Source organism: Pseudochaenichthys georgianus, chromosome 22 (assembly GCF_902827115.2).
Source record: "Pseudochaenichthys georgianus chromosome 22, fPseGeo1.2, whole genome shotgun sequence".
NCBI lineage: Eukaryota > Metazoa > Chordata > Actinopteri > Perciformes > Channichthyidae > Pseudochaenichthys > Pseudochaenichthys georgianus.
Genome location: NC_047524.1, coordinates 4,040,070 through 4,066,524, shown reverse-complemented (window position 1 = coordinate 4,066,524; position 26,455 = coordinate 4,040,070). Strand labels below are relative to the sequence as shown.

At 43.4% G+C, this 26,455-nt stretch overlaps 1 protein-coding gene across 1 annotated transcript in view; it reads left to right on the top strand.

Moving 5' to 3' along the window:
- Window positions 1-26,356, top strand: part of stard9 (StAR-related lipid transfer (START) domain containing 9) — a 55,066-nt gene extending 28,710 nt beyond the window's left edge. The window contains 18 exon segments of the mRNA XM_034111018.2: window positions 721-900; window positions 2,118-2,169; window positions 2,460-2,585; window positions 4,119-4,201; window positions 4,595-4,656; window positions 5,085-5,278; window positions 5,903-6,383; window positions 7,162-10,933; window positions 10,936-13,766; window positions 14,258-14,606; window positions 14,796-14,942; window positions 17,747-17,846; window positions 18,025-18,191; window positions 18,330-18,394; window positions 19,327-19,529; window positions 21,324-21,403; window positions 22,175-22,333; window positions 24,095-26,356. Of these exon segments, the coding sequence (XP_033966909.2) occupies window positions 721-900; window positions 2,118-2,169; window positions 2,460-2,585; window positions 4,119-4,201; window positions 4,595-4,656; window positions 5,085-5,278; window positions 5,903-6,383; window positions 7,162-10,933; window positions 10,936-13,766; window positions 14,258-14,606; window positions 14,796-14,942; window positions 17,747-17,846; window positions 18,025-18,191; window positions 18,330-18,394; window positions 19,327-19,529; window positions 21,324-21,403; window positions 22,175-22,333; window positions 24,095-24,226 (9,183 nt within the window). The 3' untranslated portion in view covers window positions 24,227-26,356.
- Window positions 26,357-26,455: the final 99 nt, after the last annotated feature.

Here is a 26,455-nt window from a genome sequence, read left to right as displayed (position 1 = left end):
TTAAATTCACCAAGGGCCTGATTTGGCCCCCGGGCCTGGAGTTTGACACTTGTGACTTAAAGAACCAGTTTACACAAGCTATGTTGAACACATTTTCCAACTCAATATGTTTCTTTGTAGAAAATGTATACAGAAAAAAGTCTTTGTGAGGTCTGTGGATTTTCTAGGACGTCTTTTCCTAAAAAATAAACCACACAAAAGAACCATCACATAAGCTCCGGTTCAATTTCCTCTGCTGTATTGGTAAGGCAGCAGATGTCTGTGAATATCACAAACACTTTGGGTGGGAGTAATTGTGGATCTTCCTCTGACACATTGTCACCGTTTGCTTTACTTTGAAACCTCTTGGGAAATGAAAGGGAAATATTGCGGTTTAAACTATAAACATGTATTATGTAACACAGTTAGATATTATAATTTACAATACAGTTTATCCTATTTTTTTTTATACAGGTACAATGAGAGGAGTAGAGCTACTCCTTTTTAAGGTGCCATCAAAAATACAAAAAAACAAACAAGAGACATACAACATTCAGGATAAGACAACATACAAACAACAAGCATTCATTCAAGTGCAGGAATATATTGTTTTAAGTAAAATAAATAGGTTTGAATGTGTATTAAAAAATATATACATATTATTTCCTTGACCACAGATATTTACCCCCCTGGTTTTAACCTCCTCTCGTAATTACCTTCCTTAATCCTCATCCTCCTCAGGTGGAGCAGCTGACGAAGGACTGGTCGGAGAGCTGGAGAGACAAGAAGGAGCTGCTGGAGCAGTACAGCGTGGACATCAACCGAGACCGGGCAGGATTCCTCATCAACTCCCTCCGACCGCACCTAGTGACTCTCGATGGGGACGTCCTCAGCACCGGAGTCGTCTTCTATCACCTCAGGGTAACAGGAAAACAAAGACACATCCATGTGTTCGTCCCGTTCTGTGTATCTTTTGAATCGTGTGCGGTGCAGTGTGAATATTACAATGCAATTATTAGCTATCAAAATGTCTAGTATATGTGTAGCACTTAATATGAATAATGTTATGCATGCTTGCTGCATTCGATGGTATTAAATGTGTACACTCTGTCTCTCTCTTTGTACGTTTCCTTTCATCCCCACAGACGCATGACTTGTTTGAACTACATGCTACTACTCCCACAAACTGACATTCTTTCCATTTGCTCTACTTTTCTCCAACTCTGAAGTTACTGGTTTGACAGCTGCCTTGACTAAAACCATCTATTTTCTTTCTACTAGATACTTCCCCCCCTCTCCTCCTCCTCCTCCTCCTAGTATTTCTCTTTGTTCTGCTAGAAAAACTCTTGAGAAAAAGGTGCGTTTCTACTGTCTGTTCTTTTCACTCTACCCTCCAACTGTCCTGTCAATCTCCTGTGTGTGTGTGTGTGTGTGTGTGTGTGTGTGTGTGTGTGTGTGTGTGTGTGTGTGTGTGTGTGTGTGTGTGTGTGTGTGTGTGTGTGTGTGTGTGTGTGTGTGTGTGTGTGTGTGTGTGTGTGTGTGTGTGTGTGTGTGTGTGTGTGTGTGTGTGTGTGTGTGTGTGTGTGTGTGTGTGTGTGTGTGTGTGTGTGTGTGTGTGTGTGTGTTGTGTGTGTGTGTGTGTGTGTGTGTGTGTGTGTGTGTGTGTGTGTGTGTGTGTGTGTGTGTGTGTGTGTGTGTGTGTGTGTGTGTGTGTGTGTGTGTGTGTGTGTGTGTGTGTGTGTGGCTCGGTTGGATAAGAGGCTCTTAGTTCTGAGGCGAGGACTCGGGGGAGATTAAGCCGTCCTGATTCTGACAATGACAAGCATACCCTTAGGCCTGACAATTACACTGTTCCCTGCATTTGAAGAGTGGAAGCCACCTGGGAACACATGTGGTCCTGACACCATATAAGAAAGCCTTTAATCCCATTAGATAAGAATTCAAAGTAAACAAATGATATCTTTTCGATCAGCTTCGGGGGAGATTAGAAGTGATCTGAATCATTGTGTAAAAGTCCTGTCATTATAACCATGTGTTTGTGTTTTGAGCACATTTAGCTAATGTCAACAATGCACAATAGTTGTTTTGTTTCTTTAGAATTTGAATATATGTTTAGACAAAGCTTTTGTTTCTTACAGGAAGGAGTTACCCATATAGGACCTCAGGAACAGTATAAAGAACCACAAATAGGTATTATTAATTCATTCATTGTCCATGTTTCTCCATCCGGCTTCCTTTTCAAACCGTATAACCAGACTTTTCAATGAACTGTTTCACATTACCGTCTTACAGCAACACTGCCTTATCGCAGAGTAGAAATGCAGCATACTGGATGCTTGAGAGACTAAACATGCATTGAATGTTCACTTTGAATTAAATGCTGCATGTTGTGCTGAATATATTCATCAGTGCAGAAGCTGCGTCTGTAAACTTTCTCAATCTGTAAGTGCAATTGTGTTTCCCGTGCGCTCTGCTTGTAGTTCTGCAGGAAAGTGCCAGCTGTGAGATTGAAAACCACGGAGGTGTGGTGACACTCAGGCCGCTGCCCGGCTGCGTCTGCCTGCTCAACGACAGAGAGGTCACTGAGCCCTGCAGACTGGCTCAAGGTCAGCTCCACAGTTTGTTCCCACTGCATTTTGAGTAGGGCTGCGACAACTAATCGACTTAATTAAAATCGATGACCAAATTAGTTGCCAACTAATTCAGTCGTCGATTCGTTGGTGACGTCATCACGTGTGTTTTACGCGCCGTTAACCTCCAACGTTATCAGTCTTTTTATCGGTACTGGAGACATTTAAAAAATATATGTCATGTATTATTGCTACATAAACATTATATCACAGTCTTAGTGTCGCCAACTCATTTCTAATATGCAAAAAGACAAACAAATGCGTCTATGATGTATTTTCAATCAGACGAGATCTCTCTCTCCCGTCTGTGTGCGAGGGGGCGGGGCGGTTTACACACACGCGGCTGCAACATGCAGCAACACACGGAGGGGATGGCGGAGAGAACGCGCTCCGAGGTATGGTTCAACTTTACCCGTCTCGATGTGGAAAATGCTCGTTGCCAAAAGTGCAATAAGAGTTTAGCATGTAAGGGCGGTAACACGAGCAATTTGCCTAAACATTTATCAAAAGTGCTCCAGATTCAGACGGAGAAATGCACCGGGTTCGACTGTCTCTCTAGCAGCTCTGTAGCCCCGTCCACGAGTAACGTTTCCACGTCAGGTCAGTGTTATGTATGCTAGCAGCAACACACGGAGTTAACTACATTATACAAACATGGGTTAATGATTAGAGGAAACTGAGTTATTTAGTTTGTTAAAGTTTCAGCTATTCTGTTCACAGTTCTGTCATCACATTATTTAATACGATTTGTTAAAACACTGTTGTTTCTTTTGATGTGAAATATTATTTATTTAATTTAAATAAAAAGCAATGTTAATTTTGTAAACAATTTAAGTTAATTTAATAATATATGTATTTTTGAATCAAGTATTCATCTTCATTGTTAGTTTCCACATGCCTAAAACAACCTCAAGCTACATCTAAAAGTTGATGACATTTGAGAAATTGTGCAAGGCATACAGTAATAGTCCGAATACTCGATTAATCGTTTCATTAATCGATAGATTAATCGATTATCAAATTAGTCGTTTGTTGCAGCCCTAATTTTGAGTCAAAGCACACGGCAAAAGGGAGCTGTCGCAAGTTTTTATTTATATGTGATCTAAGCCTGTGAACTTGCATACCACTTCTATTTGGCTCATAATAAACACACATGTTTATGTTATCATCCTAATGCATCCTAATGAAGATTAGCTCAGTTATGGCATGTGTAAGAGGGAGGAAGATAAAGTGATAAACCACAAGAGAGACTTGACACGAAGCATTAAGGCTGTCATGTAATAAGTGCACTATGTTGATTATCACATATAGGTTAATGAATCATTATATACACACACTGAACAGATAACATATAGGGGTTAATGGATAATGTTATCTATATGCATGCATATTTAAAGGGGCACAGATAGATTCCTCCCAAGGGTAAACATATAGACACGCACTGCTACACTGCAGCCATGTCCTCGGCTTGCAGGATGAGCACAGCTTCAGATGTCTCTCTGTCTCCAGGGACGGTGATCAGCTTGGGAGGAGAGCATAAGTTCCGCTTCAACCACCCGGCGGAGGCAGCCGTCCTCCGGGAACGCAGACGGGTGGGTGCTGCTCCTCTGACAATACAAATGATGCTGTGGTTAAGATGGCAATCTGGATAATATGCATGATAAGCGGATGCAGCAGTAGATGATAATGTGAAGCTCTTGATACATTGTGTGTGTGTGTGTGTGTGTGTGTGTGTGTGTGTGTGTGTGTGTGTGTGTGTGTGTGTGTGTGTGTGTGTGTGTGTGTGTGTGTGTGTGTGTGTGTGTGTGTGTGTGTGTGTGTGTGTGTGTGTGTGTGTGTGTGTGTGTGTGTGTGTGTGTGTGTGTGTGTGTGTGTGTGTGTGTGTGTGTGTGTGTGTGTGTGTGTGTGTGTGTGTGTGTGTGTGTGTGTGTGTGTGTGTGTGAACTGGTGAATATTAAAGTTGATATTTTCTTTGCTATTTGTAGGCAAGTGAAGGTGGGGTGAGCTGCACCTACATTGATCTATGTCCCCTCACGCCGGACCAAAGGTAAACGCTGCACACAGAAATACTAAAACAAATGTCTCCCTCTGTTACTGTATGCGAGAGCTTATTCTGCCAGCTCACAGCATACATATTTGATCACAGATACATATGGTTTGAAATGTTCACGCTTCAGAAATGGGTCAATGCTTCAAACGTATTCAGTTGGTTATACGGCATGTGTTTCCATTAGCCACCATCATGGTGAAGAATCCCAGTTAGCTTTTTACAGTGCGAGTCAGTTGTTGCTTAGTAACTAACGGCTAAGACCCTGAACTGAAAACCAACAACAGTAGCCTTTACTTTAAACCTGCCACCACCTAACTATTTAATTCTGGACATGAAATTGTTCCAAGGTGAGGTGAGGTTACAACTTTTCCACTATCAGGTTCTCACTTTATATTCTCACCTGGATCTATGTTCCTGTGTTATAGTGTTGAAGAAGTGAATCTCCACGGCCAGCTGGGTGCCTGTCTCTCCCCCAGCGCGGAGCCCGCTGCCAGGCAGAGTCTGCAGGAGCAGCAGAGCTACGTGGAGAGCTTGCGTCAGGAGATTCAGGCAGAACAAAGACGGGCTGAGAGAGAGCTGGAGAGGGAGCAGGCCCTCCTCCGACAGCAGCACACTGAGGGTAAGTCGTCTCTCACACAGAAACCTGTCAGCTTTTTGAAGTTCTAGATAGTTTTGGTGGATATATTTTGTGCAGGTTTAAAGGTCCCCTATTATACTCTTTTTCATCAATATATTATAGGCCTCAGATATATACAAAACATATCTCTGAAGTGTTTGGCTCCAAACACCAAACAGATCATTGCAGCATTACCCATAATCCCCTCTGTTTCAGCCCTGTTTCCAAACTGCTGATTCTCTGTCTGTTACTTTAGATGAAAGTAAGGAGCCCCTCCCCACGCCCCTCTGAGAGAGATTTGGTTAAAAAGAACACAATGGTGCTCTAGGAGGAGATTCAGGTGATACGGTGGGGGGGGTTACCTTGGCTGCTGATTGGCTAATGGGTACACAAGCCAAAAAAATCGTTATGACATCACAAAGTGGCCAAAATCTGATCAGCTCATTTTCAGACAGGTTTTTAAATAAATGGATCAGGACAAAAAGAAAGGGGGTCTTTTTTTGTGAAACATTCAGAATCTCTTTCCACAGAGGGGACACATGAAAACACATGAAAAAGTGGATTTTGCATAATAGGTGACCTTTAAAATATCACTTATGGTTCCCTTCTGTTATCTTTACCCAACAGTCCAGCAGTGGATTTTGCAGGAGAAGCAGCACCTAACAACTGTTGAGCAGAAAGTCTCCCAAGAGTCTGGGGTTCAGGTAGATCTTATCCCTGCATCCCTCCTGGAGCGAGTGGCAAGTCAGGCGTCTCGTGATCAGGAGGGTCGGACAGGATACCGTCTGTCTCACGTGGTTCGGGCGAGGAAGAAGTCGATGCAGGAGGAACTGCTGAAGCATCACGCCCTCTGCCGTGCCGAAAGCCGAATCCGAAGGAAGAAGTTACACTACCAGCTGGAGAGGATTGCACGCAAGCGGCATATGTTGGAAGCTAAGAAGGAATTGCAACGGCTGGAAAAGGCTCTGCCTCCAGGACCAGAGAGCCCCGAGTCTCCTGAGCTGCTGACCGCCACACAGCTCACGGAGAGACAGTTTGTCCCTCGTAGACACTCATTCTCCGCAAACCTTCTTTCCCGGCTTTACCCCCAGAACACACCGATCTTCAGGTAAACGCATAGAACATGTGACGTGTGTCAATTGCATGGATGGAAATGAGCTGACTTTTTTGCTTAACTAATGTTGGCTATTGAACATTATTGTGGACATTTTTGGCTTTTGAAGGGTTGAACAGTTTGGAAAAAGTATATATAAAAAATTAAATTAAATGAATTGCGATATTTGAGGTAATGATCATTTTTGCATCATAAGTCACATTCATTTTTCTTTTCTTTTTTTAGTATTGACTTTTTACTTAAAGGTGGGGTAGGTACGTTTCAGCAACCGGCCCGAGATCGCTAGAATTTGAAAATACACAACCGGAGAAAATCTGCCACTTCCTTATAGAGCCCCTCCCCCAACACACACGAACGCGCACATGACCAATGAGGGCACGAGATAAGTGTGTGCCCCGATGGAAGGCTGACAGGCAGGTAGGCCGGATTGGTTGTACTTTTTACAGTATTACGGCTTCCACAGATGACATTTTTGTGTGGATTTTTTGTCAAAGCACTTCAGATATTCATTGCTATCGGGATGTTAAGAGCATTCCATGGAATATAACAAAAAGTGAATCTCGAGCCGGTTTCTGAAACTTACCTACCCCACCTTTAAGTCTGTAGAGTTGTATTTCGAAATGTTGCCTTACACTTTATTGTGTATCCTGTGATTTTGATATTACCATAGTCCAACTGTAATAACATTACAATACATTTTTTGTCCCTAAATATTTTAGATATTAAAACCCAAAAAAAATATTTTAAAACGTTTTTGTTCTTTCCTCAACAGACACTTCCTCAAGAGAAACAGATCCACAGAACTGATGCCGAATTCCTTCACAACCTCTGACTCCAGTAGCCACCAGGAGTGGGTTTCTGATGAATGCCTTCCCCGGGAAAGATCCCAGAGTTGTTCCGGTAAACTCTTCTCAGGACAAAGTGAAGCCTGCCGGAGTAGAGCAGGTTCCTCTGAAAACCTCACGCTAACACCCAACGAGGGGCCCCAAGCTCAGCGCTGCAGGGAACGACCAGAGAGAAAACCTCTTTTGCCAAACCGAGACCTGAATTTTAAGAACAGATCGGATCAACTCTCAACGTTTTCTCTTAAGTCGCCACTTGGAACTACAGTGCAGCCCAGCAGCAAAGAAAATCTACAAGAACCCAAAACACGCAAAATGAGCTCTCAGACTGTCCCGTGCACGAACGCAGTAACTCAACTCCATGCCGGTAGCAGCGGACTAGAAACCATCAGGAAGACTTTCTCTCACTCTGTGGGGTTAAAAACAGCTCTCTCCAAAGTGTTCAGAAAACCAGCATCAGGTGTGAATGGAGCACAAGGCCTCAAACGTCCGGGGAGGATAGCGAGCAAGTTTCACGGGAGACAAAGAAGAGACCGGAGCCTTAAAGATGCGATGATGAGCCGAAGCAAATGTGCCGTTAAAACCGCTGTCTCATGCGAGGAGCTTGACCGAAAAACTCAGTTTGAAGACATCAAAAACAGGCGCTGGCATAGTACAGAGGCTCTGATGAGCAAGACCAGCAGGTGGATAGAGACACAGCAGGGACTGATGCAATGGGAGGAAGAGCAAGAAGACAGAGATGAAGTGACGTCAGACTGTGAGAGCCTTTTCTCTCTCGATTCGCTGTCCTCTGCTTATGTGACAGCCCTCACAGAGCAGCTGGGACGCGAGGAAGCAGCTCAGAGCGAACCAGAGAGCGAGGACAGTCAGATGTCTCGAGATTCATTAGCTGTGGACAGCAGTGGGAAAAACAAAACAGCGGAAAAACGTAGCAAAACAGTAGTGCCAAAGTACTCATTTCTGACAGATTCATCCTGTTCAACCACGAGGCTAAATAAAAAGGCAGGAATCAGTTTGGATCGAGACGACCATCGTAAACCTCAGGTACTCCCAGCAGAGACGTGTTGGAGCCAGGAAGGCTCTCCAACATCAAGACTGGGAGCAAGGAGAACGCCTCCTTCCCACAGCCCATTAGCAGCAGACTCCAGAGGCAGAGACACTGTACACAAATTGATTGAGGACTTTGGGAACATGCAGACCCCTTCCACGGTTAGCCCACGCTCCCCGAGCAGCTGCCGTGTGCGCGAGCCAGACAACATGCTGGCACTCACGGATGCCTGGTCCTCCACTGATGTAGCAGACAGTCCCGGGATTCTTCCAGATTCTCTGCCTTTCCAAAGTAAATTGATGTTTAAAGGTGAAGAGAGCAGTCCGAGTCCAACCAGCCTAAACCAGAGCGGATCTCGAAGCTGTAGCTCACCATCCACCAGCACTGAGGGTGTGAATGTAACGGTGCTAAAACATGGTCTTGAAGTTGCAATTAGTGCATCAGAAACATTGGATTTGAAAGACTCTCGGATACTAACGCCACCAGGTGAAGCGCTAGGAGGTTATGAGAGGCAATCGGAAGAAGAAATATCCCGAATCGCAAAGTCACTCATAGATACTCCAGACTACGGGTGCATCACAAGTCCAGCCACCTTGTTAACCTTAAACCAAACCACTTGTGTGTCACCCTCTGAGATCCAGTACACCAGAAAACAAGCATCACAAGTAAATAAGGTATTTAACGATGTACATGAGACGGTGTCCTCTGACTTTGAATCACGTGTGTCAGGTGGTCCTACTAACCGAGGTCAAATATTGAGCAATTTGTCGAACGCTGCAGGTGCCTTCAAACCATCCATCGAAGATAAGGTACCATGCAGTTTAGATGGTGCTGAAAAGCTGACAAATGTTCAGCAGTATGAGTTTGGGAACACCAAATACGTGTGTTTTACAAGGGACGCACTGTTGGACGAGGCTGGAACCAAAGGCACTGAGCAGCACACTTCACTACAGCAGGAACTCGTTAAATCCGCTTGTAAACATTCCAGGAAGAGGAACAAAGACCAACAGGAGGCTTTCATCGGCAGCCTGAAAATTCCAAAAAGGAGCGACGGCGGAGAGCTCGTCACTTTCCGCTCCGCTCCAGTTGGCAGCCAGGATGATTCTTGGCCTGATGACAATAATACCACCAGTGACTCAAAGGGGGAACAGTCTGCCGCGGAAGCTGACAGCCCCGGATTTGATTATGTTTGTATTGATGGCAGCGTAATACAAGAGTCAGTGGCTTCAGAGGCGTCGCCAGCTTCTGATCCCATGAGGCGGAAACTTGGACGTATCTTTGAGGACTCTGAATGTCGTGACAAGAGTCCACAGAGAGGTAGCTCAGCGGGGGAGAGGGAAGTAGTTGAAGAGAAAGATGTATCGACACCAAAAAATACCAAAGGTGGGGAATCACAAATAGATAACCCCAGGAAACATCAAGAAAGTACAAAACACATATGCAAGTCAGATGCTATTTGTAGCGCCATTGACCGGAGAATCTCAGAAGTGGTCAAAGAGCACATGAGAATGTCCTTGATTGGCAGCGATGATGGCGGGAAGAGTAGAAGTCAAAACACGAGTGCCTTGGCGTTCTCTGCATGTCATGTTGGCTGTAATACTGATGATAATAGATGGATAGAAAGAGAGAGTAGAGATGAAGTGAGTGAGGCGGTGAAAGAAGGAGCCATCCTCAACGAATGCCTTTCACTGGAAAGGATGGTGAGGGAAAACACGATGGACGAAAGTGGACAGCTTGCGTCAGAACTGCCAGCCGAATTGAAGATTTGCCATGAGAGCAACAGGCTCAAATCGAGTATAGGAACACAGAAGATCGATCGTGCTCATCATTTGTCTGATGGGACATCCAACAAGCCAGCCATGGATGCTTATGTTTTCCAAAAGTCCTCTTCCGATAACAGCATGCTATCAAATCTGGCGATGAATGACCATGGAGGGTCTGAGCACTCTTGCAACCCGGCCTTGCAGCCAATTCGTTCGTCCTCAATGAGTAATTCCTCTATTCATTCTCAAGAAATTAATAATTCAGCTAAACAAAAAGTACCATCCCAACTTAATCCGGTCATCGGTACTACAGGCTTGAATCAAGTGGACACTCAGAGCTGGTATCGTGTAAAGGATGTCCGTGTGGGAGCCTCAATGACTGTTGAAGACAGTCGTTTGCACAAACAGAACTCACGAGGGACCGTACAAGAACATTTGCAAAATAGTCCAGACTCATCCGAAGCCATTCAATTATTATCGGATGGTCGAAGTCAATTCAAACCTGACGAACGCAACAGTAGCCAGAACACATCCACTAATGAGCTTTCCTTTATGAAATTGTTGGCCGTTTCTCCTGGCTGTCATGGAGATGGTGAAACAGTCAACCCAACAGGAGTCAAACCACGTATAACACCAGAGGACGAGATCAGCTGTCCACAGACTCGTGCAAGTAACTTGTCTCACACTTGTGTGGTCAACATGAACTACAACAGATCGCAAAATGTAAAACTATGCAAACAAGGTAGTGTAGCGAAAAATGACAAAGAGACAATAACACCGAAGATCTTCGCAGAATCGAAATGTGAAGTAAGAATGTCTGGTTCTATGCCGCCTCAGCAAAATGTACCAAAGGGGGTTGCCATCCGAAGTAAAAGCTGCCATGGATCTTTGTGTCCAACCAGGTAGAGCGAAACCCACCTGGTGATGAAAAAGATCATCCCGCTCTCATGTCTAAAAAGGCCAAATCGAAGCGGTTCAGAAAGACTAAGATCCAGACCCATCCCACCTCTTCCTCTGAGTCCTCTCCTAAATCGTCAGATGGCGATGATGACGAGGATGATACATCTACCAGACAGCCTCACAGCCGGCTCTCCTCTAAATGGGTAAAGCTTGGTAATGGAAAACAGGAAATCGATCAGAGTACAGGTGAAGATGCAGATTTATCTTCTGCTGTGTGTGTCGGCACATTTAAAATGCAGGCTGGTTTGGCTGGAACTCAGGGTAAAAGTGAAGTAAAAGCGAGTAGAGATTACATCCAAAAAAGACACTCTTTACCCCCTCAAGCAACGTCACAGAGGACAAATGCAGAACAAATCATCCCAAAGAAAAGTGGCCCGCAGCAGGACTCCTCCATGCACTTTGCCTCCAGTGACATCAACCCTTTTGTTCACCAGTGGCAAGGCGGTGACTCGGACCAACACTGTTATAAGAACCCAGCTTTCGGCAGTGCTGCTGACCTCTCCTGCACATCTCCACTTCTGCACAGCACTGAGAAACGTATAACGAGATGCTGCAGTGTGGAGAATGGATTGAATGGGCAGAACTCGCCTTTCTATTCCCATCTGAGCACTTACGCCACCAACAAGCGGCTCTCCAGTACGCTCAGCAGTATAGAAGATTACAAGGAACAGGCAAAGGAAACATCTCAGCGATCGCCCTGTCAACAAGCTCCCGCTGATATTCACAATCATCTAGCCAATCTTTCAGTGAGCGGCAGTTCTTCATGTAACGATGTTCAAAATGGTTTTGGTAATGGCTCCACTCAGGTGGATGAAATGGCGGTTGTGTACTCGTCTGAGCAAGAGTCCCAGACGAGCAAAACACACGCTCAAAGAAGAAGAACATGTGAGCACAGCACTCAAACCGAGCGTGGCCTTCAGGCGGTAAATATTGTTCCAAAGAGAAGAGAGCGGCACAAAAGGAGTTACACTGATGTACCTGCAAAAACCAAAGACATTAAAGAATCTCCAACGTGGGCCAGTATGGAAAGCATGTCGGCTCACCTCTCAAAGCTGATCCACAGCACCTCCGACCTGCTGGGCGACGTCCAGGAAATGAGAACAGGCGAAGCCCTCAAGTCCAGTCTGCGGAGGAGTGTTAACGTGTCAAATATCAGCCTCTCTTACAGCGAGTTGATTGGCCACATACAAAGAGACTGCTCGACTCTAACAGCCGTAGATATTGGGATCCAGACAGAGAGGTGTTCAGCAGCAGCAGAGAGGGAAATCGCTGCTCATCAAACGCCAAGCGAAAGGTCTAAATCTCATGAAGTCAATGTCATCGTCAAAGTGATCGGTTCTGAGGTTTTCAGTGTTTCCCAAGACGGAAATGTGCACTGTGCTGTGAAGAGAACAGATAGGAAGATGCAGAGCATGCCTGACCTGAGCGTTAACACCTCTGCTGCAGCACAAAGGTCCGCCTCACACTCAGAGAATGTCCCTCAGAAAACGGCTCCTTTAAAGTCTGCGGGTGAAAGTCAAAGACATGTAAGATCCGCTTGTTCTCGAGGCTCAAAGCAAAACACGCCCGAGGCGGTCTGCCACAAGAGTGCTGCAATATCTGAAATCTCAAACGGATTATCGAAAAACGGCTGCCAAGGAAATCACAGTCCCTCTTTGAGGAATGACCCACTGCTTTCTATAAAGAAACAAGCAACACACACAGACCGGGCATCATCCCCGATACGCACTGTGGGAACAAGATTACATTTGAACCCGAAGGGAAAGCAATCGACACTAAATAAACACCCTAGTTCTGAGAAAGACGACCTTACTTTGTCTTCGAGCAAACAATCTGCTCGCACGACTGTTTCACAAAACGGTCAAATGCGCAGACAGGATGTTTCCTCTTGGAAATCAGAATCTGTATCACGAGAGAAGGTGACGGAAGTGAGCTGCTTAAGCCCTAAAAGCGAAGATAAGTGTTCTTTAAGCGGTATTTCATCAGAGAGTAGATATTCAGGCTCGGACAGGAGAGATGTTTCCGATGAAGACTCCAAATGGCAGATGAGATCTCCGCAGTGGAAGACTTCTGCATTCACAAAAGACTCCGCAATGCCGAACAACATCTCTCCCATTTTAAGGCCCACTGATATGCACAAACGAGCTCAAGCTACGCATGGAAAAACATCAAGAGCTGCAGAGGACCCTTTAGATATTCGCCATGATTCCTACAACCTATCACAGGTCAGGTACAGGACTGAGGAAATTCAGGAGGACGATGCGTTGTCACTGGCACCCAGCGAGTGCAACACAGACATCCTAGTAAACATCAAACCGATCACCAGCCTGTCCACGTCTCATCCGCACCAGATGGCCCCAGAAGACCTGCCAATGCACAATAAGTTCACTAACTGGACCGGCATCAGCCTACGACAATCAAAACACTCCAACAAACCGGCCGTGTGTCTTACCAAAGAGCACGGAAGGAGTAGAAACTGCGCCGAGTGGAGCGACATGGAGAGCTTCGGCTCAAATGAAGAGGCCATGGTGCAGAGCGAGAGGAGGACGAGAGAGATAGAGAGGCTGCGACAGGAGAGGGAGCAGGTGATGGCGACGGTCAGCCTCAACATGAAGCAGACCCCGCTGACTGTGGAGCTGACGGAGGCAAAGCTGCACTACGGCCTGGGAGAGACGGACACGATGTTAAAGATGTTGTCCCCGAGGAGCAGAGAAGAGATGGAGCCACCGGCCTCGGAGAACACCAAACAGCAGCTGTATGAAAGGTATGGACACATCTACTTAATAATGTCGATACTGATGTGATAACATTGCTTGAGTTTCTTCAAAACCTCTTTAAAAATAATCTTAATGTTTATTTTTTTAATTTAACAAAATAGGTATCATGTCTTAGAGTTTAAAAGCGGTTAAACAATGAAACTGATTTAGATTGAAAGTGTTAAAGTGTGAATCTGACCGTTGAGCGGCCCGACCAAGCAAGGAGGCAGAGGCAGAACGTCCCAAATACAACCCGGTGTGGGCATTTATTAAATCATAGATGAGGAAATATCTGATCAATGTTAACGAGAATACAAATCGGAACACAAATCAATGCTAGCTTTTAAAACCTGTCGTTGTGGGTTGTAAATGAACAGGTAGTGACATCTGACATAAATGAAATGCACAATTTGGAAAAAGCTTCATCGAAAATGTCTAATGTTTTTACCTCAAAATGCGTTCTTGTAGTTATTATATTTCTGTGAATCTCTCCTCTCAGACACCGCAGGAGTATTGAGGGTTTGAGGCAGGACAGGGAGGAACGTCTCCATATTTCCCGCAGAGCTCGCAGTCTGAGTCCCAGCAAACGCCCTCGCTCCTCCCCACCAGAGGCCGTGTCTGCCGCCATGCCCAGTCAGCGTAAAGAGTCCCTGCAACAGAGCACTCTACCGGAGCCTCCAAAAGCAGAGGGCCAGTGTCCGTCTGACATTGAGCAGCTGTTGCGTGACTACGGCCGAGCCCGAGAGGAAGCCAGGACCGAGATTGCAAAGGCACGAGAACGACTGCGAGAAAGAACTGAGCAGGAGAAGAGGAGGCTTCAGCAGCAGGCCGTTTCCCAGGAGGCCAAGGTCAGTTTTTGTGTCTTTACAATGTCGTAACATGTAGCTTTATTGGCAGACACAATCATGTTAATATGAGATTCTGCCCATCTGGCAATAAATGAGACCGGAAATAATGAAATATGAATGATTCAGTTTAATTTACGACACCACGGTATTTCAAAAATGTCACCGTCCCATCTCCCCTGTGTGTGGCAGGATGACTCGAGGCACCGGACCAGAGTCAGTAACAGCACCCTGTGCACCGGATCCAGCCTGAGCCTTTCCTCTGGGCCAACGTCCGGGTACAACAGCGGCAACACCGCACAGCTGCTGCCCGGCAACAGGCCTCTTCTGACGGGACAGGTTGGCACACTTAAATCATAAAGGTCACTGATTGTGCAAAATCCACTTCTTCATGTCTCTTCCACATCAACATGTGTCCCCTCTTCATGTCTCTTCCCCATCAACATGTGTCCCCTCTGTGGAAAGAGATTCTGAAAGTTTCAGGAAAAAAGATTCTCTCTCTTTCTGTCCTGATCCATTTCTATAAAAACCTGTCTGAAAATGAGCTGATCACCCAAGTTGTTTTGGCTTGTGTAACCATTAGCCAATCAGCAGCCAAGGTAACCCCCCCCCCCCACCTTATCACCTGCATCTCCTCCTAGAGCAGTGGTTCTCAAATGGGGTACACGGACCCCTAGGGGTACGTTGGAGTACTGCAGGGGGTACGTGAGATTTATTTTATGTTAATGAAAAAAGAAACGCATTTAAACAAACTACTAATAGTAGATGAACTACTTTCTTCAAAACAGGGTTTCCGCTAGGATTTTTTCTCGCCAGTCAAATGTCCGGGCAGAATTTATTTTTAAATTTAAATTCAGATTCATTTTTCAATAAATGATTCCACAAACAACAAACAACATAATTATTACATTCAAACAAACTACTTGTAGTAGATAACGTACATTATTCAGAAGTTTACATCAACTTTGAATAATAACACGGGAGAAACGGAGCCTCTCTTTTCCCCTCTCTCTCTCTCCTGACAGCCCGTCAGTTTCTCATGCAGCTCCTGCAGCTCGCTAAACAGAGGGCGGGGCTTCAGGTGATTCTGCAGAGCTGCGTGTCTCGGTCAGACTCAGCAGCCGATCTGATCTCTCTCTCGCGTCCGGTCACACTTCACTCGCGTTTATGTTCATATGGATCAGATCCAGCTCTCCTGATCGGCCTTTATAGAGAGCACCGATCAAACTATTAAGAGTGAATATCGGCCGATAATGACCGGCGGCCGATCGATCGGAGCCTCCCTAATTATTACCAGACATTTTGACCCTCAGGTTTTGAATTTACCGGTTTTTTATAAATTTTACCAGCTAAAAACCGGTAATTACCGGCTAATGGAAACCCTGCTTCAAAAGTGTACAGTAATTCTGGATAATAAAATGGGAACAATAAACGGGGTGCTCTCTTTTCCTCTCCCTCTCCTGACAGCTCGTCAGGCTCGTGCAGCTCGCTGAACCTGTAATAAGTGACCCGACAGTAAAGAATACATATATGTATAACTAGTTTAGCTAGCTCCAGAGTACATAAACTAGCCAAGTGTGTTAGGTCTAACTCTTAGTGTATTTTCCTCCGCTCAACGGTCCGTCACAGCGGGCGGAGCTGTGATCATGCAGAGCTGCGTGTTCTCCGTCAGCAGCAGCTGATCTGATCTCTCTCGCGTCCGGTTAGACTTCACTCGCGTTTATGTCCAAATCTATCAGATCTAGCTAGTTCTAGCTAATGATATGACTGCCTGCTTATCAAAGGACCTAAACAATAAGCGTTGCTTGGCAACGGCGTGTGGCTGCAAAGTATAGCATTAACCCTAACACTAACCCTAGCATTATGCTATGAGGGGTCAAAATCCCATGCTCATAAAATGCTCATATATCTTTTTCTCTTCATTCCCCACGCCCCAAAATAAATAAATATACTCATTTTAGGAAAAGTAACGAAGTTATATATGTTTTACTTTTTATATGAACAGAGTTACACATGTTTCAAAACGCGAAGTGTAATAACTGCAGTTGCCTCCCTGTCAGAATGACAAAGGTCCTCAGTGAAGCTCGAGCCCATGTTTCACTACGTTGTACAACTTATTAAAAAGATCAGTTCAATGCAACTAATGTCGTCTTAGTGTTATTGCTTGATGTTAAAATTGGTTTGCCAAGAATTTAGTGATGGATTGTAAACATTTGAAATGTAGCATTTAAGTGTTTCTCAGTTACTGTTGTTGTTTTAATGAATCAGACACTGATGGTGCAGCGCTGAGCTGTACCTCTTTATATAGGCATTTCTTCCCTAACCATTGTGTTTGCGCTGATCAGGGGTACGTAGCTCAAAGGGGGAACATTTACATTAGAACACGCAGCTCTGCATGATCACAGCTCCGCCGCTGTGACGGACCGTTGAGCGGAGCAAAATACACTTAGCTAGTTCATGTACTCTGGAACTAGCTAAACTAGTTATACATATATGTATTCTTTACTGTCGGGTCACTCATTACAGGTTCAGCGAGCTGCACGAGACTGACGAGCTGTCGGGAGAGGAAAAGAGAGCACCCCGTTTATTGTTCCCATTTTATTATCCAGAATTACTGTACACTTTTGAAGAAAGTAGTTAATCTACTATTAGTAGTTTGTTTAAATGCGTTTTTTTAATTAACATAAAATAAATGGCTGAATCTTCAAAGGGGGTACATTATTGAAAAAAGGTTTAGAACCACTGTCCTAGAGCACCATTGAGTTCTTTGTAACCAAATCTCTCTCAGAGGGGCGTGGGGAGGGGCTCCTTATTTTCATCTAAAGTAACAGACAGAGAATCAGCACTTTGGAAACAGGGCTGAAACAGAGGGGATTATGGGTAATGCTACAATGATCTGTTTGGTGTTTGGAGCCAAACACTTCAGAGACATGTTTTGTATATATCTGAGAGCTGTAATATATTGATGAAAAACAGTATAATAGGGGAGCTTTACATCTTAAATACTTAGTCTTAACCCTAAAGTAACTGTTAAGGGAACATCTTGGATTGTTGTTACACCGCAAGTACCTTCTTTGAGGCTTTGTCGTCATTCTCTTTTTGAATGAGCTGCAGATAAATGTGACATTATGGATTTCCTTCAGATCACAGCGGTACAGGATGAAGGGCTGAAGGTCAGGACACGTCCTCCTATGTGTGGTCCTCAGAGTGTAAAGTCACCGAGAGCCTGGCTGTCTGCCCATGGTAAGGACTGGACTATGATCATAACACCCAACTTCACTATTCACTCTTCCACTCTTGATTCACAAAGACTTTGGAGGTCCTTTCCAAAGTCTGTATCCCCCGTCTGTGACTAGTGCATCACTAAACACTGGACATTCTCTGTATCGAACTTCCATGTTAACATCCACGTCTTTTCTAGATGTCCGTCTTGAGCCTCCTCCTGTCAGCGGGTTTGATCCCCTCATGACTTCATCTCCATCCCCCACAACTACACGCCAACGCACCGCTTCTTTTGGCTCCTCCTCTTCCATATCCTCAACCTATCAAGACATCACATCCAGTCTCCTCGGTCGAGCTCTTGCTGAGGTGACACAGACTTACATTTAAATGACTTCTTTGTGCTTTGGATTTCACGGTTAATCTTTGTAATGGTTGCCCCTTTTTTTTTTGACTACTCTCTCAGATGTTTGCCTCAGGTTGAATTGTAAATGTGTTTCTCCACAGGTGCGACTAGCTTCCTCTGGAGATTTGAGCAACCTGCTAATGGGCAAGGCCACGGCAGGCTGGAGGTATGATCAGTCCTTCTCTTTGATCGACTCCTCTGCCTTTGAGTCGGATTCAGAATCGCCTTACTTTTCTAAATGCACAATGTAGACTAGGATTTTAGTTGATGATACAGCGCAGTGAAACAAAACAAGAACGTTTAAAGGTTTATTTAAAGAAAGTTTAGTACATTAATTATATATAATAAAGAATGTTAAGCTGGTTACTTTTGGGCCTCATGTTAACCCTTATGTTGTGTTCGCGTCTCCCGTGACCCGTTTCAAATTAAAATTATCTAATAACTACCCTCTAGTTTTTTGTATCGGAACGAGGCTTCATGATATCCTCCACAACAGCTATATAAACACTACAAAACTGATTTGGACAATTCTTGCCAAGTCTGAAGGTCTCTAAAAAAAAAAGTGTATCATTTGGTCTTCAGCAGAATTGTTGTGGGTGACTCGAGGTCAAATTTGGACCAATCAAGATTCATCTTTGACTTTAGACGCCCCTCCCCCGCCCCCTTCATCCACTGTAACAATAATTGTTCGCAACATGCGCCTGGTCTCCCCTCCCTCTGCCCCCCCTCCCCCCACGGGAACTCCACCTTTCTCAAAGTGAGCAATATGTGGTGTCATGTGTTTTGGGGCCATAACGTTAAATTACAACAGGATTGTTCGGTTATGAATGCATTATAAGTTAGTTATGATGTAGTTAAAACAATGTTGGATGATAGTCATTTTGTTTTTGTGTTTTGGACTGAGATAAACCATGAACGGTAACAGCTTTTGAACACAACACAAGGGTTAAGAAGGCCATTGCAGAGGATGTGTGGTGGATGGTGGGGAAGAGTAAATGCCTTTGAACAAAATAAGTCAAGGACTGTCGAGGAATTATTAAAGCTCTTAAATCACAAACATCATTAATTTTCAAGTGTTTTTACTCTGTGTTTATATAGGCACCAGGGAGAAGAACGAGGGGTCCAGGCTTTCTACAAGCCCTCCACCAGCCCGTCTGTGCACAGTTTCCTGGGGGCCGGGGAGCTGGACAGACCCCTGCTCAGTCTGTGGAAGATAATCCGCCAGCTGTCGAGGAGCCACATGTTCCATCAGTCCGTGCGCTCTGTGTGGACTCGACCACTAGATGACAGCACTCAGCTGGGTGAGTCTGCTCTGTCCAAATCCACACATGGTACAGTACGGGTGGAGCAATGTATGGAGTAAATTAAGTCAAGAGCTACACTTAAAGGTGGGGTAGGTAAGAATGGAGAAAGCAGCTCGAGTGCGCTAGAATGTGAAAATACGCAGCCGAAAAGAATCTGCCACTTCCTTCAGACTTCCTCACAGAGCCCTTCCTCCAACACACACGAACGCGCACATGACCAATGAGGGCACGAGATGAGTTTGTGCACAGATGGAAGGCTGACAGGCAGGTAGGCCATCCAGTTACTTTAGCCGGGCCGGCTCAGATGATTGGTCGTGCTTTTTACAGCGCCACGGCTTCCACTGATGACATTTATTTATGTATTTATTGTCAAAGCATTTAATGTATTCATTGCTATCGGGATGTTAAGACGGGTGGCGCAGTGGTCTGTGCGTTTGATCATCAGATCTGACTGGGGAACTCCAGTTCGAAACCCGCTCCCGCCCCACTGCGTCGGGCAAGACACTTCACCCGAATTTGCTCCTGTGGGTATTGTCCACAGTAGATGACCATAACATGTATGATCTGTATGTGTAATGTGTATTTGTAAAGTGCTTTGAGAGTCTTTGATAAAGTGCTATAATAAATATAAGGATTATTATTATTAAGAGCATTCCATGGAATACAACAAAAAGTGTTTCTGAAGTGAATTACCCACCCCACCTTTAAGTGTGAGTAGATGTACTTTACCTCATTACCTTGTGTTTAAATGTCTATTCCGCTACAACTCTGCAGGATTTACGAAACATTTATCTGACAAATATAGTAACTAACTTCTTTATAAATTAAGATTTAACAAAAACATACAGTATTTTAAGGGATTATTAATCTAAATTATTGAATAAGCCACATCTCATCCATCTAGAAAAGTAACATTCTGCTTAAACGTTAATTAATCATTGTAATAGTTAATTATACAATATATATGCTCAATGCTTTTAATTGAGCATTTTTTTTTCACTTTAAGAACATTTTGCTCATTTATACTCCTACTGTTCTCTAGGTAACAATATGTCTCAGTGCCTTCACTTGTTAAGGAGTTTATTTGCATAGTAGAAATACTACCTTTACTGAGTTCATATATCTGACCACTCCTCCCCTGGTTAGTGAATGTCTTACATCCCAGTAGATTTTATAATCCATAGACATTAAACAGTAAGATAACACACTCCTCAAGAAAGTGTGAAATAAGTTATTTGCAATGGGAGAATCTCTGAAGCATGTGAGGAAAGAGTCGACCTTGCAGATCATATTTGTATCGTTGCAAGAATACAAATATAGGAAGGTATTTACAAGTTTGTTTTGCTGCCAAACTATTTATATTTTTGCAAGCTGTTTCTGTACGTATTTTTGCTCCAAGTCTTGCGTCTGCATGCATTAGCTATGAATAGTACAGTAGAGTACAGTCCCATTCATCACTCACTACTGTATCGTATAGCATGTCCAGCTTTATTCTCACACCTGCGCTATGATGCATTAAATACGCTTGAAGCATCATCGCCCTCTCCTACGTCATCGACTCTGCTCTCATTAAAAGTAGTATTTGTGTTTACACAGTGACGTAGATTATATCACAAGAGATCTGCAGAACTTTGCCTTTTCTCTGAAGTTGTGAAATAAATTCCTTTCTAACCTTGTTAAGCAATGACTTGTTATTCCATTGCCTTGGTTCTTTTATATTTTGCTTTTATTTGAAGGTTTCATCCCTTATTTCCCACACATTCTGACCCTTCTCTCTGTGTTATTGTTCAGTGTATATACTAACAGATCCGTCCTCCTGCCACCTCAGCCAGCCGCGGGACTTCTGCTGCATCAGCACCGAATCCAAACAGGTAAGCACAGCTGCAAAATAAACCAGCCGTCCCTATGATTACTGCTGGTCACACTTGTTCATTATCCACTGGGTGTTTGCAGCATAGTCGTACAGAAAAATCACGCTTCGCTTTAAAGCAGGGGTGTCAAACTCAAGGCCCGGGGGCCAAATCTGGCCCGCGACTTCATTTTATGTGGCCCTGCAAGAGCTTGCAAAGAATATAATATGTTTATTATACGGTTACATGCCACTTTACAGAAGCAGGTTGCCCATAAACTACAACTACATGTCCCACAATGCATTTTGTTTTGTGACATGCGCACTGAAGAGACTTCTGCTTTTCAGACGTAAGTTATTATCCTATCCGACAATAATCCAATTCAGAGGCAATAATGTAATACATTATATATTTATATATGTATATTTATATAGTTACAACCGGCCCTTTGAGTGCAACCATAATGTTAATGTGGCCCGTGATGAAATTGAGTTTGACACCCCTGCTTTAAAGGGATAACATTCTGTTAAGTGTCATATTAGTGTGGCTGGAACACAGGATACAGTGCTGTCTTTTTTAAATGAAGAACATGATAAATAGCGTAGCATTGAGTTTGTCATCCACAGCATGTAGAAAATACTCTTTAAGCAGTACTCATGCTCATGCAAAGAACAATACCCCTGAGGCGGAGGGTGACTCAGCTGCTGGTTATCAGTGTCAGATTCTCCTGGCTGATCAAAAGGCTGCGCTGCCTGTTTTATTGATGACTTTTTATATTGCTCTCTGCCTCAGGGTGGCTTGTGTGTGCTGGCATTGCAGTCCGTGTTCGAGGAGTCTCTGCCTCGACCCAGTGTGGACGCCGTTCGGGGGGAGATGATGCCCAGCTGCTGGGTCCTGCAGCCAATTACACGTAACGGACAGGAAGCCACCAGGGTCATCTACCTGCTGCAGGTGAGCGATGCTAGCTATAAACTAATCTGCAGGCTGATATGTGTGTTGGGCTCGCTAGCAACATCTCATTTTAAGAGATGGATAGATAGATAGATAGATAGATAGATAGATAGATGGTCTTCGTTAATGTCTCAACACTCGTATGGAAATGTTTCAGACACAGGTTTTTTCTAAATGAACATTAACTCCAGGCAAACCTCCGAAGAGCGGATGTGAAAGTGCTGATTAATTATTATTATTCAACAAACTTGCAATGCATGGATTTTTGATTGGCAATAAGATTAAGTACAAGAGCATTTGTTCCCCAGACTCCAGCTAAGAGAAGCAAATCAGACATCAGTACTCTACACCCACATGATAACTCCACTTCTGCAGGCTGGACATTTGCCAGAACAAAAAACTATCACAGATGTTCCTGCTCAAAAATATAATGAGTTCTTCCTTGGGCCTTGTTGCATCCTCCCACCAGGTTTAATGTAATCCTGCTGACTAACAACTGAAGTGAAAACCTAACCTCCTAGGTGGAGGTAATGGCAATCTGAATCTGAATTTATAAGAGGTCAGGAGTCCTATATATCAGCACCTTGGGATTGCTTTTAGCAATGAAAGGTGCTTTACAAATCAAATGTATTATTATTATATACTGTAACACATTAAAGGAAAGGGAAAATCTGAAAAAGCATAATAAGGCCGATTCAAGATTACCATATAGGCTCAATTTAAAGATTATACTGTTTTTCATCAATATGTTACAGGTCTCAGATATATACAAAACATGTCTCTGAAGTGTTTGGCTCCAAACACCAAACAGATCATTGCAGCATTACCCATAATCCCCTCTGTTTCAGCCCTGTTTCCAAAGTGCTGATTCTCTGTCTGTTACTTTAGATGAAAATAAGGAGCCCCCCCCCACGCCCCTCTGAGAGACATTTGGTTAAAAAGAACACAATAGGCGTGTTCACACCGGAGTACTTTTCCCTGTACTTTTCCCGTTTAGTTCCGTTAGTACCGCTTTATGTTGCGTTCACACCAAAAAGAGTACTTGGTGCCGGGAACTTTTACCCCCATTGTTAGTGCCTACTAGAGAGGTGGTACCAAAAAAGTACCAATTTCTATTGGCTGGGCGAATTGAAAACCACGCCCCGTAAAACTCTGAAAAGTTTTGTGAATCTGTACTTAGTGCCCTGGGGTACTAACTAAGTACGGCAAAGCACTTGGTGTGAAAGCGGCTAAGAGTGCTCTTGTTCAGGTGATAAGGGGGGGGGGGTTACCTTGGTTGCTGATTGGCTAATGGTTACACAAGCCAAAAAAAACGTTATGACATCATAAAGTGGCCAAAATCTGATCAGCTCATTTTCAGACAGGTTTTTATAGAAATGGGTCAGGACAAAAAGTGAGAGAATCTTTTTTCCTGAAACTTTCAGAATCTCTTTACACAGAGGGGACACATGTTGATGAAGAAGAGACTTGAAGAAGAGGGGACACATGTTGATGTAGAAGAGACATGAAAAAGAGGGGACACATGTTGATGTAGAAGAGACATGAAGAAGAGGGGACACATGTTGATGTAGAAGAGACATGAAGAAGAGGGGACACATGTTGATGTAGAAGAGACATGAAAAAGAGGGGACACATGTTGATGTAGAAGAGACATGAAGAAGAGGGGACACATGTTGATGTAGAAGAGACATGAAGAAGTGGATTTAGCATAATAGGTCCCCTTTAAGTGAATCTTTGCCGTATCATTTTGTTGTTTTCCAGGTGGACCTAGGGACTCCATCTTTCCCCCCCCGCCTGTTGAACACTGTTGCCAGGAGACATGCAGCTGTCGTCGCTGATCTGGATGTTTTCCTCACTAAATCCACAGTCCTCATGAAGACGCCTCAGCAGTGAGCACTTTGACTAAAACCGTCTCCAGCTTAGAGTTAGTCTGACTTTTACATTTGCACCTGAGATTTGTTTGACTTGTTCTGGTATACTCTAAAAGCACTGTTAATGTATATTGATTCCCAGTTACAAAGTTGAAGCAGCTTTTTTTTATATGAAGGTATTTTTTATAAAATATTGAAACTGTATTTTTGTATTTGTAATGTACATAAAAGCTTGTAACAAGCATACACCTATTTGGCCAAAGATAGATTAGAAGTCGAAAAGAAAGAACTTTGCAGGACACATTTACTGCATTTAGATTTAGACAGCTTTGTTAATGAATTATCCAATGCTACAAAGTTGATCCAACTTTTCAACATCATTTATGTGATGAAATCGTTTTATAATAATCTAATAGGTATCAGCCCTTAATGCCTGTTTGCAATATGGAGTCTTGATTTCTACCATATTGCAAGGTGGACCTCCACATTGTTGTAAACAAAGTCACAGCTAGACAATCTTTAAATTGAAGTTAAAGAGTCGGTCAACAAGGTTACACTGATTTGATGTTCATTTACAACTCAAGTGTGATTTGACTAGTGTTTACTTTCTTTGTATCGCTATAAGATAGATGAATACAGCCAGTTTTGTTGTTGTTGTTGTTATATGTTTTCTGTCAGCATAGATGCATGATGAAGGGGATTTGTCAGATATGACAATGAAATGAACGACTGAGACGTACTTACAAGGGGAAGTATTTGAAAGTCAGTGTATATCCTATTATTGTCAACGGAAGGAAAACCACATCCAAACATATGAAGGAAATATTTGCAAACTTTGTTTAACCCTGATTTGTTACAGTATATGTATTTATTTCCTCAAGCATATTCAACCACCCACAAAAGATTATTTTATTGCAGGAAATAACCATTTCATTGTCCTTCATCTGTTTTTGTAGCAAAAGGATTACGGCAAATGTATTTAAGGGACCGGAAAATATTAAGGGGGAGAAGAGGTCAGAAAAATGTGAGAGGAGGGGGAAAGTAAGATACTCTGAGCAGGGCGAATATTTATTTCACTGTTTTTATATATGCCTCTAAAATGAATAGTTACAATAAAAAGACAGCTTTTTAACAAAACATGAAGAACCCTGGGGGAGCGCCTTTCTTCCTTGACAATATATGTAAATATAAGGTTCACACCCCCGTCTCATTTCCCCATATCTTTCCCACAGTCCCTAAGCTATGTGTTGGGGGTGGTGTCTTGAAGGAATCCTAACAACCATTTGTCTGACTCTGTATCCGTTATATTTAATGTATGCGTGTTTGTCTGCACATTTGAAACCACTCGACCAAACTCACGGCAGGAAAACAAGTCATAAAACAGTGTTGTGCCTAAAAGGTGGGTTAGAAAAAGAAACCAAAGCTCTCTGGTTCATTCAGTGTCCTTCAGCAAGAATAATCCAAAGAAAAAGATAAGACAATCCAGGAAGGATGCTCTAAACGGACAGTACCCTCCTTTAACTGCATTGTAAAAGCTGCATTAAGATATGACCGCAATATGGTACCTGAATCTGTAAAAGCTGAGTTTAACGCCTTTTTGTTTCTGAAGTCTATTTATTTTGTTCCTCTTGCCTTCCGTTTGAGAAATGCTGTTGAATGTGTTTTATAATAGTGATGGAGTTTGTATTTGTGTTATGAGCACAGCATGGTGCTGTGTCTACAGCTGCTTGCACAACACTCTTAATGCATGTATTGGCGTTACGTGTTTGAAACGTGTTTTTGTTTGTAGAAGCTATGCAGACGCTGATCGAAGGCAGCACTGTTCACTGGGTCAGCTGTACCCAGATATGAAGCCATATTATTTACAGTAGTCTGAGGAGGAGGACCGTTTTGGCAGCGCTCAGTTTGAGACCAAAGATGTTCCCAAGGCAACCAAAGACACAAGTGCTGAGGACACGCAGGGAAGGAACACAGTGACGACTTTTTGTAATGATTTATTTTTTATGTTTTTTTATATGTTCCCAAGTGCGCATTTCATTTTGTAAAAAGCATGTTATTTATGTTTTGACTTTGTGTTGTAAATGTATTTTATTATAAACGCCTTGCTTCCTGTTGCGTGTTTTTAACGAATACAATAAATATTTAAAGTGAATTGTTGTGTTTCTGTTTTTTATCCATCTTTGTGAATAATTCTCCTTACATTTCAAATATCAGAGTCTTGAATCCCTTAATTTAATCATTTGCAATTAGT